General features: G+C 59.4%; 1 protein-coding gene across 1 annotated transcript in view; it reads left to right on the plus strand.

Moving 5' to 3' along the window:
- Positions 1–19,188, plus strand: part of IL16 (interleukin 16) — a 63,688-nt gene that overhangs the window by 23,180 nt on the left and 21,320 nt on the right. The window contains exons 3-10 of the mRNA XM_054589045.1: positions 5,278–5,386; positions 8,430–8,572; positions 10,211–10,321; positions 11,360–11,474; positions 13,808–13,881; positions 14,385–14,601; positions 15,396–15,513; positions 18,181–18,313. Coding sequence (XP_054445020.1) covers positions 5,278–5,386; positions 8,430–8,572; positions 10,211–10,321; positions 11,360–11,474; positions 13,808–13,881; positions 14,385–14,601; positions 15,396–15,513; positions 18,181–18,313 — 1,020 coding nt within the window. The remainder of the gene's footprint in view (positions 1–5,277; positions 5,387–8,429; positions 8,573–10,210; positions 10,322–11,359; positions 11,475–13,807; positions 13,882–14,384; positions 14,602–15,395; positions 15,514–18,180; positions 18,314–19,188) is intronic.

Raw genomic sequence — 19,188 nt, forward strand, 5'->3', positions numbered from 1 at the left:
TGGATCGTTTGAGGATAGACATCAATTCTTCTTTGACTGTTTGGTAAAATTCACCTGTGAAGCCACTTGGTCCAGGACTTCTGTCTGTCTGGAGTTTTTGTAATCCTGGATCGGTTTCTTTGGTAGTCATTGGTCTGTTTATACTTTGGCCATTCTTAAACAATTATGCCTCTGTTTCCTCCCATTTTTATGCTCCCCCCACCCTGTTTCACCGGCTGGGCCTTCGGCGCAGCACCGCACGGCAGCTGCCGCCGCCGCGCCCGCCTCGCCCCGCTCCCGGGCGTGGGGAGTATCAGCGCACCGCAGACCAGTGCGATGTTCGCTGTGGGTTTTTAAATAAATGCTCTTTACCGGATTGAGGACATTTCTCTGCCTATGCAGTTCGAAAATAAATTTTATTTTTCCCCTCATGAACTGTTGAATTTCTCTGCACTTACTGAGAAAATCATATGGATTTCTCTACTGTATTCTTGTTAATGTGGTAAATTACATTGATTGATCTTTTTGAATGTTAAAGCAATGGTGCATTCCTGGAATAACCTCAACTTGGTTATGACGCATTATCCTGTCGTTATAACTGTGGGGTTGATATGTTAACATCTTGTGCATGACTTTGGCCATTTGTGTGCTGAGAGAGCCTTGTGAGGCCCTTCTCTGGTTTCATATTGCAGGTATGTTGGCCTCGTGAAACGAGCTGGGAAATAATTTTCTCTTTTTCATCCTCTGAAATAGTTTATACTTTTTCAGTGGTTGGGAGAACTCACCTGTGAGCCATCCGGGCCTGAAGATGTCTTTGTGCAAAAGTTTTAAATTACCATTGAATCTGTTTGAATAGATAGGGAAATATTCAGACTTTTTTTATTTCTCCCATTATCAGTTTTGGGGAGATGCATTTTTGTTCTAGAACATTTTTCATCTGAATTTATTAGCATAAAGTTGTTCATAAAATCTTAGTACCTTTTCATTGAAATTTTTATTGTGATTAATTGTAGATTTCCATGACATTTTAGAGACTAATGCAGAGATCCTCCCAGTCCCCCGACCCAAAGTAACATTTTGCAAAACTCTAGTCCAATATCACGACGAGCATATTGACACTGATACAACCCGCTCGCCTCACTCAGACTTCCCCGGTGACCTGAGTACTCGAGTGAGTGAGTGAGTGAGTGAGTGTGTGTGTGTGTGTCCGAAAGACGTTGGTAGGAACTGCGGTGATGACTGTTTTTCATTCCTGGTGTTGATACGTTGCCTTGGCTCTTTTTTTTTTTTTAAATCTGTTATTCTAGGAGTGTATTAATTATGTCTTCTCAAAGAGCAAGCTTTTTAAAAACTAAAGTCATACTTTCTTTTTTTCAGTCACGATCGTCGGATTTGATTTTTTAAATTTTATTGCTTGAATTACAGTTGACCTACAGTATCGTGTCGATTTCAGGCGTGGACATCGGCACCGCCCCGCACGCGGCCCCCGCCCTGTCGTCGGTGGTGCGCCCAGTGTGTGCGTCAACCCCTGCGACGGTGGCATCGCCCGTTAGTGCCGCTTCCTCCCTTCCCTTTCTCCCCCGTCCCCCAGCCCCCTCCCCCGCATCTGGCGACCATCAGTTTGTTCTCCGTGTCTATGAGTCTGTTTCTGTTTTGTCTGTCCATTTTGTTTTTGAGATTCCACATGTAAGTGAAATCATATGATATTTGTCCTTCTCTGTCTGACCTCACTGGGCACAATACCCTCTAGGTCCACCCACGTGGTTGCAAATGGCAGCATTTCGTTCATTTTCATGGCGGAGCCGTGTTCTGTTGTTCTGTATGTGCCGCGCCTTCTCACCCGCGTGTCTTTTGAGGCCACTGAGACGGCTTCCCTGTCTCGGCTGTTTGTCAGTAACGCTGCCGTGAACAGAGCGGTGGTTATAACTTTTCGAATTAGCGTTTTGGGTTTCTTTGGATAAGTACCCAGAAGTTAAATTGCTGGTATTTGTCTCTTTGTGTAGCTTTTGTTTTAAAACCTATTTTGTCTGGTGTTAAGTTGGCGACTCCAACTTTTTGTGGGTTTTTCGACTTTTATGAAATATTTTTTCCCTCAACTAGCCTTGGGTTTTGTTGCATTTTCTCTGTCCGAGGTTTTCTATTTAATGAATCTTAGCTCTTCATTATTTTTATTGAGGCCAAAGTTTTGTTCTCTTTTCTAGTTTTTGAGATGAAAGTTTGGATAGTTGATTTTTAGCTAATTTTTCTAATTTGAGGCTATAAATTTCACTCTTAGTAATGTCCTCTACCAACTTTCATATTCCCTGTTTTCACGGTTTTAGCTGGCTACCTCCGTAGAGAGCTATGGGTGTGTACTGTTTTTATTGTGATTTCTTTGTGACTCATGGTTTATTTAGAAATACTTTTTAGGCATGTGAGGACTTTCTGGGCTCTCTTTGTCTCTCCTTCTCTCTGTTAATTTCTGCATTTGTTTTTCTGTAGTGAGATAAGAGGACACATTGTACGTGACTTTAATCGGTGGGAGCTGGTTGAGATAGGACGCGAACATACATTATTGTTGCTGGATGCAGTGCCTGGATCGTCATGTAGGTCTGTCAGGTCAAGTTCGAGAATGTCTTCCATAGCTTTTTATCCGTCTTCCAATGTCCGTGTTGTAACAGTGGGTAAGGGCACAACTTAACATCTACTGTGATTTCAGGTTGGTTTGGGTCTGCGTCTGTCGATTCCTCAGTAGTTGGTCCATTGTTGTCCCGTAAGTTTTACACTTGGAATTCTCCTTCACCTTGCCCTCTTTTGGATTAATATATTTTTATTATTTATACTACTCCTTTTCTTCTTTAGTGAGCTTGTTATACATCTTTGCTGTTCTTTTCATCAGTATATAGAGTATATTTTTTAAATTCATTTTATTGTTTAAAAGATTTATTTATGTTTTTGACAGGGGGTATGGGAAGGGAGGAACGGGGCGAGAAGCATCAATGCAGAGTTGCCTCTCGCGCGCCCCCTGCTGGGGACCTGGTCCGCTGCCCTGGCAGGTGTCCTGACTGGGAATCGAACCAGTGACCCTTTGGTTCACAGGCTGGCACTCAGTCCACTCGGCCACTCCAGCCAGAGTGTAGTATCTGTTCTTAACGTATCAGAGTCTCATATAAATGAGCACTTCTCTCCGTTCTCAGCACCGAGACCTAAGAGCCCCGAGTCCCGCGCCCCGGCCTGCTTTCTGGCACCATCGTCCGGCGTCTCAGCTCTCCTTCTGCTTCACGCTGAGGAGCAGGTCAGGGCGGTGGCTCCATGCATGTGAGGCCGTCCGGGAGGCTGGCAGCCTGTGCACACGGCCCGGCTGGCATAGGTGTGCACCGGGCACGGCCTGGGGCAGTTCCGCTGGCGAGGCCAGGCCCGCGCGGGGGTCCTCCCCTCGGCCGCCCTCCTACAAGGCTTCTAAATACTTTGATCCATGTGGGAATGGCCTCAGTAGTTGGGGAAATTCTTCCCCCCTCACCCCACAAATTAAAAATACGGGGTAGGCAGAGTCCCCACTCCTGCAGCGGGACGCAGGCTGCGATGAGGTCCGATCGGCTGTCTGCTCTGTGGGTGTCTGTGGGTGGGGACAGGGTGGCCAGGCCCTCTGCGCGCGCACACACACGGCCTTTCATTCGGCGCCTGGGAGCAGCTCAGCCTGTGGCTTTGGGGCCCTGGCTTCCTTGGCAACTGGGAAACCCAATCCTTTGGCCACTTGCCTCTTCCTGCCACAGAGGAGCACCTCGGGGGTGCCGAGGGCCGCGGGGGGGAAGCTGGGGGCCGCGGGGCTCCCATGGGGCTGCGTAGGGGAGTGGAGCCGGGGGGCGTGTCCACGCAGGGCGAGGGAGCACGCTTGCCGACGTCTCCCAAGCTCCACACGGCCCCCGGGTGCTGTCCCCACGGTCAGAAGATGTTTGGAGCAGTGTGTGCCCGGAGCTCCCAGGCTCGCGCAGGAAAGGGCATGGAGGAAGGACGCGGGGCGACGGGGGAGACAGGGCGCTGGGCTCTCCGAGCCCGGACGGTGCCACTCTGCTCGGCTGCGATTTCCTGGCTCGGCTGGAGGCTTTGCTCGGTCCAGTCCTTCTGTGCGCTGGGGTGGGAAGAGCTGCTCTGGCCGGCCGGTGTCATGGGGTGACCATCTGCCGCTTGGTGGGGGCGGGGGTGCAGGCAGAGGCTGCCCAGCCCCAGGCGCTTCTGTCACCGGAGAGGGGCAGGGACACAGAGCGCTGGGCCGAGGGTCCCCTGCAGGCGGCGCCGCCCCACGTGCGCCCCCCTTGCGGGGCAGGGGCTGGGGCTGGGGCTCCCAGCGGCCTTGGCTGGCCCGCCCGCCCCTTCCTGGTGCTTGCCCAGGCCAAGGGAGCGCCGTTCCAAGTCTGCGCGCTGCCTTTGGCTGTTGCCAGTCCTCCTTGCGGGTCTCCCGGCACCTGGCCTGGCACATAGCAACGGAAAGCCCAGGGACCCGCACGGCCGGTCCCCAAGTCCTGAGAGGTTCCTGGCCGTTGGCCACGTGCCCTCAGCCTTTGAGGATCCTTCTTGTGTTGTCCGCCGACTCACTCCAGGCGTTTAGCTGTGAGCAGCAGGGAGGAGTGGCCCAGTCCCTCGCACGGTTGGACGTGAGAAGAGTGCCAGCCCCCGTGGACTTGCATTCCACAGGCAAGGGTCTGCGGACTCGCGAGCGCTGCAGAGAGGACGAGGCTCGTGAGCTCCGTAACCACGGCCGCCAGTTACGCGGGAAGCGGCTCAGCCGGCAGGGACTGCGGGCCTCGCCCGGCCCGCCCCGCAGCTCACCCGAGGGGAAGCTGAGCCCCCAGTCAGGGACAGGCCCGGGGCAGGGGTAGTTAACGCCGCGGGTCCCATGATCCTCTGTCCCCCGGGGCGTCTCTGGTGAAGACACTGAGGGGCTCGGGGTTTATTGTTTTCCTGTTTACGTTTCGCTAAGACAGCACTCCTCCAAGATCCGTGCGCTTGTTCTCAGCTGCACCCTGCGCCCGGCCGAGATCCCCGCGCGTGTGTGCGGACACAGTCACTCGGCACTTGCTGTGTTCACGCGACATTTACGCAGCCTCCCTTCCTTCCTTCCCCTTTACTGGCCGAATTAATGTGACTGTGAGTTAGTGGGTGGCCGTCCTCCTAACTCCTTGCCCCCGTGGAGCCTGTAATTTAGTGGAGGAAACACAATCTGACAAGTACTTCCAAGATCAGTGTCAAAATCTCTGTTTCCCAAGATCGTTTTTCGGTGTTAACCAACCTGGTGACTAAAAGACTGGGATTGTTTTGCAGGAAGCTTCTACAACTTCCTCTCGAGAGAAGCCCGGAAAACTCGAAGCACAGAGTAGTAACTTCCTGCTCCCCAGGGTCTGTCACCAAAGGACGCGCAGCAACTCCACCAGTAAGTGCCTCGTCACCGGCTTCTGGTGCCCGGCAGGGGCGCCGGTGCCGTGGGCCGTCGCGGGGAGGGCAGGCCTCTGCCGGGCCCTTCGGGGCGCGCCACAGTCTGGGGTCTAGTCTGCGCCTCTGTCTAGACTCTACGCGTTGGGAGGGTGTGACACAGAAGTCAGGGCTTTACTCCTGCTCTGTCACGTGACGTCCCCTTGGTCTTAGCAAGACCACTCTCCCCGAGGGCCTCTGGCACCCTGTTACGGGGCGGGAGGTGAGGCTGGAAGAGGCTGTGATTCTCGGTGGTGGCAGGGAGGATGCAAAGTCAGGAAACTGAGAGGCACGCGGAGAACCATGAAGACGTGAGACCGCACCGCGTGCTTGTACTAGAGATGCTCGATGTTAACGTTGTCGCTCATTTCCTTCCTTCGGTTCCATGTGTCTGTAGAAAACACACGCCTTTACCTCAGAGTCATTGGTGGGTACACGGCATCTCATTCTGCGAGAGGTAGTTAACCCCCTCCCTAGTATTAGATAGTTTAGGTCTTCTCAGTGTCTCACTCACATCGCCAACGACGGCGACGCACGTGGAGCTTGGTCCGAGCCTGGGCTGGTTCCGAGGGGAGACGGGAGAGGCAGGGGACGGGGCACAGCTGCCAGCTCGCCCTGGGGCCCTTGGCCTCCCCCAGCCGTGCTCCGCGTAGGGTGCACCGCTGCCAGTTAGTCATCGGCTGTGTTTGGGCCCCCACTTGCTTTTTTTTAATCAAAAATTTTTCCTTTTTTCCCCCTTAGCCCAAATTCCTAGGCACAGAGTTTAAAAATGTGAACATGCCTTAGACTCTGAGCTGTGCTGTGACGTGTCGGTCACTACCACTCAGTGTGTACGACTATCTAGTTCTTCAGTCGCCGCCCAGACTGGATTAGAATTTTGAAAAGTATTTGCTCTGCCGGTTTCTCTGTTTCCCACTTCCCTCGCACCCGTGGCTTTTCTCTGCCTCATTCTGCACTCAGGACTAGCTACGCAGTTTGTAGGCATCGCTGTAAAATGAAAATAGGAGACTCCTGTTCAAAAATTAAGGATTTTAAAATGGCCACAGCAGAGCATCGAGTCTCCAAGCCGTGGCGTTGCAGCCCGCACGGCCGTGAGGCCAGCACCGTCGGCCAACTCACGGGGGCGGCGGGGGGTGGGGGGTGGGGGGGCTGGGGAGGTGGGGGGGGCGGGGCCCGCGGGAGGCTGCGGGGTGGAAGCCGCGGCCCCGGGGTGCGTGCTCCCGGCCCTGGTGCAGTCCTGGCGGGCCTGGGCCCAGCCTGGCTCGGCTCGTGGGCTCTGGTGTGCCCCTTCCGCCCTGGCCCTCAGCCGGGACGGCACGGCCTGCAGCTCTTGCCAGCCCCCGGGCCCCTCAGAAAGCCCCCTCGCTTGCCCAGGGCCCCCTGGCAACGGCCCTCCCCGCGCCCTTGCTGAGTCCTCCCCGACGTGCCTTTGTGACCCTGCCCAGTGCCCTTGCCGGTACAGCGGTGAGACAGAACCGCCACGCAGCGGGGGCTACACGCACCCGCCTTCATCAGTGCCCTTGGCGCGGGGCACCCGTTTCCGCTAGGTGATCATTGTTTTGCTGTTAACTTATAAAAAAGCCTCCTGGTTAAAGTGATATTTGGCCGTCATGTTTGTTGAACGTACTTTCCTCGGTTCATTGGTTTTCTCTCAAGTTTTTTACACGAAGATGTTTTTCTCTTTGTATGCTGGTCAAATCTATTGATATTTTTTTTCTTTCTAATGTTAAAATTTCTTCCGCATCCAGAGAACTATTAAATATTTGGCTGTATTTTCTTCTGGTTTTTAAATGATTTTTTGCAAACATTATATATCTGTAACTTACTTTGGGTGTTTGCTATGAAGCAAGAACCTAGACAGGATTTTTCCCTAAGTGCGTAGCTGGCTCCAGCATCACCTACGATGATCGGTTGCTGCCCATCTTTTTATTTCATGCTTGTTGTTATTTTGTTTGTCTCTTGCAAATAACATTCAGTTAGGTCTTGAAAGCAAATCTGGCGATCCTTTTACAGACAAGCTCAAGCTGTTGGTGTTAGTGTTATCAATCACATTTGCCTTTATTTTGATTTTTTAAATTTTTTTTTTTGGTTATTTGTCATTTGTTTTCTGCTTCTCGCTGTGCGTGTGTGTGTGTGTGTGTGTGTGTGTGTGTTTAATTTTTGCAGTAATGTGAAACGTTTATTCGATTTGTATTTTCACTGCTGGTTTCCTTTCAGTTAATAAGTTAGGTCTAATTAATGAATTGATACTTTAGACTGTTTTCCAGATCGTCCCTCTTCAGAGGGATGGTATTACTCGCCCGCCTGGCTCGCGTGGATGGGGAAGTGCAGGAGGGGCCGCAGACGCCCGGGCCTGACGGCACGGGGCGTGGGGGTCGGAAGGCATCTCCCAGATGCCGTTACGTGTTATCTATCGTGGCAGCCGTGTAGGTGTTCTGGACCGTATGCAATATGGTTCATCTTCCCTGTTTCCTTTGGTTTTTGTAAGGTGGCTCCTAGAAAGATGGAAGGTGCGTGGCCTCAGGGTTTCCGTGGGGACGCACTGCTGCGCACGTGAGGGCTGCGGCCTGCAGCCGCGCGCGGCGGAGCCCCTGGTTGGGGGAGGCGACCCCGGGTTCCCGGGAGAGGAGGCCGCCGCCCTGCCTCTACTTAGCTCCCCGGGGAACCCGGGGCTGGCTCCTCGGCCGTGTCAGGGGTGCGCGCGCCTGTGCGTGTGCGCGCAGCCCGCGGGAGGCCGTAGGGCCCCTGGGGGGTCACCTGCGTCCGCAGGAGGCCCCCAGGCTCCTCTGCCGGCTCTGCCCGTCCTGGGCGCCCTCTGCGCCTCCCCCGTCTCCGCTCCGTGGGGACTGACAGCGGGGACCGCACTGGACGCAGCGCGGGGGGGGGGCCGGGGGGAGGCGCGCGCGGCAGCTCCGTCTGAGGCCGGAGGCCGGCCCGTGGGGGCTGCCGTGCTGTGCTGTCCGCAGGGCGCAAACGCGTTCTCCCTCCTTCCTCTGCCGGCCCAGGTGTCAACCCCTACTGCACGGCCGGGGCGGACTTCCCGGGGGCCGGGAAGACGGCCAGTGCCACGGACAGGCCGCCGTACTCGCTCTGCAGCAGCAGGAAGTCCCTGTCCCAGCAGCTGGACTGTCCCGCGGGGAAGGCGGGGGTAAGGCTCCGGGGGCCCGACCCAGCGGGGGCGCGGTAGGACTCGGGGTGGCGTCCTGTCCACAGACCTGCAGGGGAGAGCGGCCCGCCGAGCGGGCGTGGCCACCTCCGGGCCGAGGGCCGCACGGGAGAGTCGCCGGCTGGGCGCCCCCGTGCGGCAGAGACCGGCAAGTGCGGCTGCCTGTGAGCGACCGCAGCCGCCCCGCAGCCCCGCAGCCCGTGTGCGTCCGCCCAGGGACCCCAAGAGGAGGACGGGGGCCGGGCCGGGTCCCGTGGCTTGTCAGACAGCGGGCGCTCGACGTGGGGTCCTCTGGGCTCCAGAACCTGATTTTTAACCCCTGCAGCACGTGACTTGACTTACACGTGCTGCCCCTCGTTCTGGAGACCAGCCGAGGAAGGCAGCGTATGGGCCGCATTTTACGGGGGGCGGGGGGCGGGACCCGGAAGCTGGCACGGCCGAGTCCCTCCCTACGAGACCCCGGGCGCTGGAATTCGAACCGGCCCCTGGCGGCTGCCCAGTCCGCGCCCCAGCCCCTCCCACTGCGGCCATCACCGTGCGGGGTGGCGGGGGGGGCGCTAAGCAGACGGGCACAAGCAGGCGGGAAGCACAGCGCCCCCCACGGGCCGCGGCAGCCTGCCCGCACCTCCCTGTCCCCCAAGCCCAGCCCGTGCGGCTCCCACGGGGCTCCCGTCGCCACTGCTGGTCACACGGCGCCCTCTGGCTGCAGCCTTGCCCTCCTCACCCTCGTCTGTGGAAACCCCACCCCACCCTGCTGCTCGGGCCTGTGTGCCCGGCGCACTGTGGGCTCTCCAGGGTGGGCTGCCGGTCACGCGGTCACGCGGTCACGCGGCGCTTGTCGCCGCGCGGCACACAGCAGGGGCTTGAGAATTTCATGCCTCCCCCCTCCCTCCCTCCCTCCCTTCCTCCCTCCCTTCCTTCCTTCCTTCCTTCCTTCCTTCCTTCCTTCCTTCCTTCCGTTACCGTGTTTCCTGGTCACAAGTGGGAAAAGTCGGCTTCCCAGTACAGACAACTTTACAGGCGGGGAAACTGAGGCACGGAGGGGTTACGTCACTACCCCCAGGTCACCAGGCGACAGTGACCGAGCCAGGAGAAGCGCAGTCGGTGGGGCTTCGAGAGTGGGCTCTGACCCCCGGGCTCGCCGTCCCTCAGCAGCAGCCCCTGCGCAGGGCGTGGCCGCGCCCCGCTTCTCCTGGGCGGGGAGCTCCTCCCTGTGCGCCCCCCGCCCCCGGCTTTCTGTCCTGAGTGTTCACGTCCTCGGGTTCCTGGCCCCTGCCCACCCCCTTGCCTGGCACACAGGAGGTCTCCGCGGACGTGTCTCGCATTCCACCGGGGGCCATGCCTGGCAGCCGGCTCTCCCGCCCTCGCCACCCTGGGTCCATGTGGCTGTGCCCGCGCCCCGCCCTGCCGCCTGGCCGCCCCTGCCGAGCGCTGGCTGCTGGCCCACAGGGGGTCGCGGCCAGCAGGGCCTGCCGGGGGCGGGGCAGGGGGGAGCCGCCACGCCCCACCGGGCAGCCACGGCCACTAGAGTGGGCCCTCGGGAGGGCGGGCGTTGTCGGCCGCCCCGCCCCGAGGAGGCGGGTGCTGCCGCCACCGACTCCCCACCCACTCCCCGTGCAGGGCGCCCCCGGGCCCACGCGGTCCCTGAGCACAGCCCAGCTCCTGCAGCCGTCGGGGGGCCTCCACGCCTCAGTCATCTCCAACGTCGTGCTGATGAAGGGCCAGGCCAAGGTAAGCGCGCCTGTCGCGGCGGGGACGTCGGCCACGGCCGCAGGCTCTGAGGGGCGGCTGTGTCAGAGGAAGCAGCGGTGGCTCTGGCGCCACATGTGGACACTGGTGCCCGTTCGTGGGGGGGGAGGGCACATGCGAGTCCTCGGCCCCCCCCCCGCCGCCGGTCCCCTTCAGCCTTCCGTCCGTGTCTGGGGAGCTCAGGTAAGGCCGAGGGGACACAGGTGGGGAGGCTGAGGCTGCTGGTCACTGGAGGGACCGCCCCCTCTCCCGAGCTGTGTCCACACAGCCCGCTTTCTGGCCGGTCGGTCACACGCTTGTGTCCCCCTAGAGCTGAGGGAGAAGGATTTAAAAATAGTTGACTTTCAGACCGTGTGCCGTGGTCGAGTGAACGCGCAGTGGAAAAGGGCACCAAGACTCTTGCAGCGACGGCCGAGGACGGGAGAACTGACGTCGGCCTGTCCGCTCCTGTGCCACGGGGCCCCCAGGGCGCCCGCAGCGCTGCCCCCGGCACGGCCTGCATGCCCTGGCCGGTCCCGAACGGGAGGGCCAGCGGGAGGGCGGCCGGCGCAGGGCCCCGCCGAGGGAGGGGGCAGGAGAGCCGGTGCGGAGGGGCAGCGGCCCCGGCCGCGGCGGGGGAGGGCGGGGCAGCTTCTCCCGGGAGCTGCGCTGTGCCCGGTAGGTGGCCCTGTGGCCACTGCTGTCAGGTGGTTTACGAGTGAGTGAGGCGAGTGAGGTCAGCAGCATCTTCCAGGAAGGACAGGTGAGCTCAGAGACAGGGGTGACCCGCCCAGAACTGCCCGTGGACGCGGGAGCCACACCAGCCTGTGCGAGACCTCCGGATGCCACACAGCCCTGTCGGGCCTCCAAGGCGCACACAGCTCTTCCCATCCCTTCGCTGATTCCCGAGACGCGTGAGACCGGAGCCACCTGCTGCCCCCCGAGTCCTCGGTCCGGGGCCGGGCCCTCGGGCCATGTGGTGCGATGACAAGAACGCGAGGCGGCGCGGCCGCAGCCTGACGTCTCCTGTTCCTCCCCCAGGGCCTGGGCTTCAGCATCGTGGGGGGAAAGGACAGCATTTACGGCCCCATCGGCATTTACGTCAAAACCATCTTCGCGGGGGGAGCTGCAGCTGCCGACGGGCGGCTACAAGAAGGTGTGGTTCCCAGCCGGCCCGCCAGCCGCTGGGCTGCAGGTCCCGGGAGGCGGGGCTGCCCCAGCCCTCAGAGTGCGGCCTGCAGGTCCCAGCTGTGCTCACCACGGCCCCATCCCCCGCGGGTCCTGGTGTCCACGGGCATCGCTTTCCTTCACTGTGCCCACCCTCTCTCCCTCCCTCCCTCCCAGCTGCAGGAGACCAGCTGCCGCGCACCCCATGGCTGGGTAAATGCCGCCCGCAAGCCCACAGCGTTCCGGGCTCTAGGGATGTAGAATTTCCAGGCAGGATCCCTCCTGAGAGGGGTTCATGGTCGGCCCGGCTGCCCGGCTGCCCGGCTGCCCTCCTGCCCATTCTCCTCCTCCGGGCTCCCCCGGGGAGGGACGCGTTGGTCGTCCTGACATTAAGGGGCCTGGGGACATAGGTGCCTCCTGAGCGTCCTGCCCTGTCCTCTTGTCCTGGAGGGACAGGGTGTTCTTCCAGCCCCAGCCCCACCCCGAAGGCCCGTTCGGCTCACTGGGCAGTGGGTTTCAGCCCGGGAGGCGGGGCTCAGGGTCGGTGTTCACGGAGCGCAGGGCAGCCCCGCAGGCCGGTGGCTCACCCGCGGGGGGTAGAGAGGCGGTGCCCAGCCCTCAGGCCAAGGCTGGGAGTCCAGGCGGGCGGATCTGCCTGGTGACCGAGCTGTAAATTGCGTAGGTGTGTATGAAGGTGGCAGATGAGGGGCAGGTCAGAGAAAACACGCAGGTTTCTGGTCTTAGTGGAGAGAGATGTCGTGTCGTGTGGAGTAAGAGGAGAGGAGGAACAGTAAAAGCAAGGGGAGTGAGGTCACGTGGGTGTATTTTCCATTTTTTTAAAATTGTTGGCATGCAGTATTTTGTCATTTTCACATGTGCAGCATTACGGTTAAACATTTATATAAATGATAAAGTGTCTGTCCTCTTTTTTAATAATAAAGACTTTTTAAAAAACTAGAGAGAGGGGAAGGAAGGGAGAAAGAGAGGGAGAGAAACATCAGTGTGCGGTTGCCTCTCGTGTGCCCCCAACTGGGGACCTGGCCCGCAACCCAGGCCTGTGCCCTTCCTGGGAATCAAACGGGCGACCCTTTGGTTCACAGGCCGGCGCTCAATCCACTGAGCCGCAGCAGCCAGGGCTGTTCTCTGTATCTTGAATTTGCTTCTGTTTTGTTTGTTCATTTATTTTGTTTAGATTCCATATATGAGTGACATCATAGGGTATTTGTCTTTCTCTGACTTACTTCACTTACCATAATAATACCCTCTAGGCCCATCCATGTGGTTGCAAACAGCAAGATTTCATTCTTTTTTTTTTTTTTTACAGCTGAATAATGCTCCATTGTGTATATGTATTACAACTTTTTTATGTACTCACTTATTGATGGACACTTCAGTTATCGCCATACCTTGGTTATTATAAATAATGTTGCAGTGAACGTAGAGGTGCATTTATCTTTTCTAATTAGTGTTTGGATTTCTTCAGGTAAATTCCCAAAGGTGGAATTGCTGCATCATAGGGCAGTTCCCTTTGAGTTTATTTCTGGGCTTTCTGTTCCGTTCTGTTTATCTGTGTGTCTGCTTTTACATCTGTGCCATGTTGTTTTGATCACTCTAGCTTTGTAGTATAGTTTGACATCAGGTAGTGTGATAACTTCAACTTTGTTCTTCTTTCCAAGATTTCTTTGGCTATTCAGGGTCTTTTGTGGTTCCATGTAAATTTTAGGCCTATTGTCGTTCTGTGAAAAGTGCCACTGATGTTCTGACAGGGATTGCACGGACTCTGGGGGTCGCTGTGGGCAGGATGGACTATTGATCGATGGGGCTGCAGGGAAGGGGGTGGAACCCAGAGGTGGACAAGGACCAGGTCAGGCCAGGCCACATGCGCCCAGCTCAGAACGCTAACCCCGCCCTGGCGGGTGCAGCTCAGTGGATTGAGTGCTGGCCTGTGAACCGAAGGGTCGCCGGTTCGATTCCCAGGCTGGGCACATGTCTGGGTTGTGGGTCAGGTCCCGAGTATGGGGGGGAGGGCGGCAGCGATGTGCGAGATGTTTTCCTCTCCTCTCCCTCCCTTTCTCTCTCTAAAAATAAATAAAACCTTAAGAAGACAGAGCGCTGATCCCCTGGAAGAGGCGCCGGAGGGGGCCCGCCACGCTGCGCCTGCAGCTCCCCCGGGGGGGCGGGGGGGCTACCAAACGAGACATGTCCTTGCGGCGCGCGGCGCTCCGTGCAAACGCCGAGCGGGTGGGCGAGGCCCGCAGTCAGGGCCGGGAGGACGCCCCCCGGGGCCCGCTCATCAGCCACAGCTTCTCCCTGTGCCGCCAGGTGACGAAATTCTGGAACTCAACGGGGACTCGATGGCGGGGCTGACCCATCAGGATGCTTTGCAGAAGTTCAAGGTGATCGTTTGTTGTCAGGACACCCCAGCTCTGGGCCTTGCCCCCCTCGGTCAGACCTACACGTCCAGAGTGTGGGGTCCGTCCATGGGCCGCCACGGCTGCTGGGGCGGGCCCAGCGTGGAAGGGTCTGGCCCAGAAAATAATCCTGTGATCAGGATCGTTCCGGGGGAGGAGGGAGCGTTTCGACTCCTAAGGGCTTACGGGTTGGTTTGACAACTTGCTGTGTATTTCTATTGCTGTGCCTACAAACCTGCCTCAGGTTTTAAAGGCAATTCCTAAAAGGCGATTGTGAGTCTCCGCCGAGCTCAGTGGTTCAAGACTCGCATCTTTGTACGCACCACGCACATGCCCTACGTATAACGCGTGCTCTCTGGGTACGCACACAATGATGGATGCGACACGCACGCTCACACGCACACGCACACGCGCGCCTGCTCGGGCGTCCTTTCTGCGCCTCGCCCGGCGTCGGCCCTGACGGCCGCGGCGCCGCTCTCTCCTTCCAGCAAGCCAAGAAGGGGCTGCTCACCCTCACGGTCAGGACCCGCCTGACGGCCCCGCACTCCCTGAGCGGCCACCTGTCGCCCCCGCTGTGCTGCTCCCTGAGCTCCAGCGCCTGCGCCGCCGCGGACAGCAGCTCGTTCCTCGCGGACGGCGCCGAGGCCCCCGCCGGCAGCCCCAGGCCCAGCTACAGGGTCCTGGTGGAGGTGTCCCTGACGAAAGGTAGGGTGCGCCCCCGGGGGCTGTGCCCCGGGCTTGCCTCGCCTGGAGCCGCTCCAGAGGCAGGGCAGGGTGTCTGGGAGCAGCTTCGTGGCCCATGCTGAGCCGGGGGACCCAGCGCTCTGGGTGCCGAGGGCTCGCAGGGGGCCCTGTCTGGTCCCGGCCGGCGTCCGGGGGCGGGGCCGGCACAGCAGCAGGGGGCCACGGCCCACAGAGCCCCTTCCCTCCCATCTTTTCCACTTGAACTTAACATCCCCTAAAAGTCGAGGCCACCACTGTGTGGCCTCTTAGCTGGCCTCCTGGTCTCCCTTCTTGACTGTTCCTACTCCTTTCTCTGTAGAGCATCCAGTGGCATTTGCAAAGCAGACATCAGGCCACACGCGCCCGCGCACCCTCGCAGCCTGGGGCCGCCGCCCGGGCCGGGCGTCAGCCTCTCCCTGTGGGCCCTGCCCCGTTGCCACGGCCCCGGTCCAGCCCCGTCCTTTGTATTTTAGTCTCACGCTGTCCCCCTGAGGCCTGCAGTGGCCGCCTGCCCTTTCTAGCACATCGCCCATGACACGCAGCCGTCCCTGCGCCTGCCCTCCCTCCGCGCCGTCGTGCCCCACGTGCACGCGCGTCCCCACCCCTAGGCCCCTGCGGCCGCCTCTCTAGCGGCACCCGGCGCAGCGGACGCTGCGTCAGTGCGGGAGGAATCCAGGCCATGAGGCGGAGGGGGCGGTGACCGGCATGACCGTGTGTGGGTGCCGGGCAGACGAGCGTGCCCTGGGGACCTCAGCCACCCCCCCGTCTGCCCCCAGAGGCCGGCGTCGGGCTGGGCATCGGCCTGTGCAGCGTGCCCTGCGTCCAGTGCATCTCGGGCATCTTCGTCCACACGCTCTCGCCGGGATCCGTGGCGCATCTGGACGGACGCCTCCGGTATGTCCCTTTTTCTGATTCTGGAAGGATCCCTGATTTATAACAGAAGGGGCCCCTCAGGCTGTGCGGAGGCTGCCGTGGCGGCAAGAGACTCCCCGGCCGGCAGCGTGGGACTCACCGGGGAGCGGGGCAGAGACGCGGGGTCGCACAGGTGCGGGCGCCGCCGGCAGGCGTGTGGCGGGGCTCGTCCGGCCCCGGCGGAAGGCGGCTCGGCGCGCAGGTCGGTGGTGCCGGCGGAACCGCGGGCCGGAAGGGGACGTTTTCAGGGCACCCCTCTTGTTACAGTTTTTGTTGAGTTGATCGGGGTTACGTGGGTTAACGTAATCATATAGGTCTCAGGGGTCCAATTCCATAACACAGCATCTGTGTGCTGTCCTGGGTGTTCGTCACCCCAAGTCCGGTCTCCGTTTAGCCCCTCCACCCTCTCCCGCCTCCCCAGCCCCCTCTTCCCTCTGGTCGTCACCACACTGTTGTCTGTGTCTATGAGGCGGCGGTGGTGGTTGTTGTTGTTGTTGTTATTTTTGGCTTAATCCCTTCGCCTTTGCCCCCAGCCCCCGCCCCGTCCCCGGTGGCACCTGTTCATCTGTTCTCCGTATCTGTGGTTGCGTTGGTTTGTCCATTTTGTTCATTGGATTCTACGTGTAAGTCAGAGCCTGTGGTGGTTGTCTTTCCCTGACTGGCTGACTTCATTTAGCACAACTCTCCCCAGGCCCATCCACGCTGCCGCCAGGGGGCACGTTCCCCCCCCCCCCCCGCTGAGCACTCCCCCGCCCTGCCAGTCCCGCGCTTTTCACCCCCCGTCCGCGGACGGGCCTTGGGCTGTGTCTGCAGCGTGGCGGTCGTCAGGAACGCTGCAGTGAACTAGGGGCGCTTACGTTCTTTCGGATGAGTGTTTCGGGTTCCTTCAGATATATTCCCAGCAGTGGAATCACAGGCTCAGAAGGCGGTTCCGTTGTTAGTTTTTTGAGGTAACCGCATGCTGTTTTCCACGGCAGCTGCACAGTCTGCGTTCCCACCAGCAGGGCATGGGGGTTCCCTTTTCTCCACAGCCTCGCCAGCACTTGGCATTTTTAGAGTTATTGGCCGTGGCCATTCTGACAAGTGTAAGCTCGTTCTCATTGTGGTTTGAATTTGCATTTCTCTGATGATCAGTGACATTGAGTGTCTTTCCATATGTCTATGGGCCACCTGTGCGTCCTCTTTGGAGAAGTGTCTATTCAGGTCCTTTGCCCATTTTTTAATTGCATTGTTTGTCTTTCTGGTGTTGAGTTGCCTACGTTCTTTAGACATTGGATATTAACCCATTATCAGATGTATATTGGCAGGCAACCTGATAGATTTATTTATAAATAACTTGTCAGGAAAGCAGAAATGTAAAATTTCTCTTCTGTAAGTGATCTGGACGTGGTACGACATTTTGTCCTCTACGCTCACCTGCCACAGCGTTTGCATACAGACCTCGCCGCACATCGTCTCCCTCGCACGTCTACCTTCTCTCGCAGGGTTGGGGTTTTGCTAAACCAGCCGGGCTTTGCCCTGCGTTTTAAGGTGACCCTGTGGTCGCGCCCTTTGCAAAGACATGCCCTGGTCAGGATGGCCTCGTGGTGGAGCCTCTGCGGGAGAGAGGGTTTGCTGTCCTCTGTGCCGGCGGTCGCCGTGGGCCGACCGCAGCCCTGGGGCCGGCTGCCGGCGTGAGCCCCCTCCGGGCCACGGCTGGAGCCTTTCCGTCCCCGGCAGCTGGCGCACGCGCGGGGCTGGTCGTCAGTCACGCCCCCAGGGAAGCGCCTGCTCGCCTCCCGGTCGGCACAGCGTGGAAAGGGGGCGCAGCCGCCGCAGTTGGAGGACCTGCAGGTGGCCGCGGGTCACCCGAGCCCAGCCCTGTCCCTGCTGATCACCAGCGAGGCGGGGGCGGCACGGGGGGGGCGGGGGGCCGGCTGCCGCCTGCGGCTTTTTGAATGTAGGTGCATTGGAGCAAAGCCACAGGAGCCTGCACGCGCGCTGCCCACAGAGCCTCGGGGGCCCCTCCTCGGGGGCCCCTCCTCGGCCTCTCCAGGAAAATGTTGTTCCTAAGCAAAGCCTAATCCCTTCCCTTTCTGGGGAGAAAACGCCCCCCTTTGTGCCTCAGTTTCCTGACCTGTGCAGCGGGGCCGGGTTGTACGACCCTCTCGTATCGATGCCGCCATCACTGTCGAGCTCCATCGTTGGCTCGGCCAGGCCGCATGTACGACAGCGGCGAACGCCGCCGCCGCCTTCCCTTCTGTTGGTTTGCGAGAGCCTCAGTGTCCCCCAGCCCCTGGTTTCCTGTCTACCTTCAGCATGTCCTGTCCTCCCGCCTCCTGACACTTACACAGCGGGAACACCGAGGCCCAAAGACGGGGCGTGACCGGGTGACTCGCGGCAGCGAGGACAGGAGAGGGAGGAGGCGGGTCGCAGCAAACTTGCGCGGCGCTGCCTCGCTCTGCTCACGCAGCGAAGGGCGAGCGGTGTGTGGCCCAGGGCTGCCCTGGTCGGAGTCCGTCAGGTGACCAAGGACGTCTGCTTAGTAATGTGGCTTTTAGGTCTCATCCAACGGCTGCAGCCGGAGTGCCCTTCCCGCCCCCGGAAGGGCCTGTCCCTACGCCCCGCTGATGAGCTTCTGCCCACGGCTCCCTGCTCATGCTTTCGCAGGTGTGGCGATGAGATTGTGGAAATCAACGACTCCCCCGTGCACTGCATGACACTCAACGACGTCTACGCGGTCCTGAGCCACTGTAGCCCCGGGCCCGTCCCCATCATTGTCAGCCGGCATCCAGACCCACAGGTAACGCCACTTGGGGTGTCCCGTCCTCCCCAAGGCTCGCTCTGTTCGCTCTGAAATCGGAAGAAGAAATGGCTGGGTTTCGACCTCGGTCTCGTAGACGTGTCCCACGTGTCGGTGGTAACAAAGGTCTGTGGTGGAGGTTCCTGGCCACCGCGGGCAAGCGGGGCGAGGCCACGGCGCTTGCAGCTGGGTGACAAGCTCCAGGGAAGGCAGATGTAGGCCCAGGGCCCTGAGTGGAGGCGAGAGATTCCCGCCCCCGCCCCCCGCCCCGCGCACCCAGCGGGCGCCTGCGGCGCGGCCGAGCTCAAGGGAGGCGCACGGCCGTGCCCCGGCGCTCAGGGTCCCCCCAGAGAGGCCGGCGTGACACCAGCCGCCACCGGGGTGGTGACTGCTCTGGGGATAATGGGGACGGAAGCCGGGACTATCAGTCAGTTTTCTAGGCGTAGAATGTGAGGATGGTCCTTGGCTGCAGCGTGAAGGCGAAGTTCGATGTTAGGGACTCACGATGTCACTGACAGAATCGGTGTGGCCCTCGCCCGCTGTGCGTAGTGAAGCCGAAGTCTAAGGCAACAGGTATTTATTGAATTTACTGGAGTGACAGTGATTATTAAAACTATACCGGTTTCCTGTAGCGGCCTGTGGTATGTCAGCTGCATGTTGTGCCGCGTGCTCGCCGTCCGGAGTCCGGCCTCCTTCCAGCCCCACGCGTCCCCGCGTCACCCTCTCCTGCCTTCTCCCGCCCCCTTTCCCTCCGGTTATCACCACACGGTTGTCTGTGTCTGCAAGGTTTTTTCCTTTGTTTAATTCATGTACCTTTTTTCTTTTTAAAACATTTTATTTACTTTTAGAGAGAGGGGGAGGGAGAAGGAGAGGGA

The sequence above is a fragment of the Pteronotus mesoamericanus genome, unplaced genomic scaffold (genome assembly GCF_021234165.1).
Source record: "Pteronotus mesoamericanus isolate MK-2021 breed Mesoamerican mustached bat unplaced genomic scaffold, CSHL_Meso_final contig_1242, whole genome shotgun sequence".
NCBI lineage: Eukaryota > Metazoa > Chordata > Mammalia > Chiroptera > Mormoopidae > Pteronotus > Pteronotus mesoamericanus.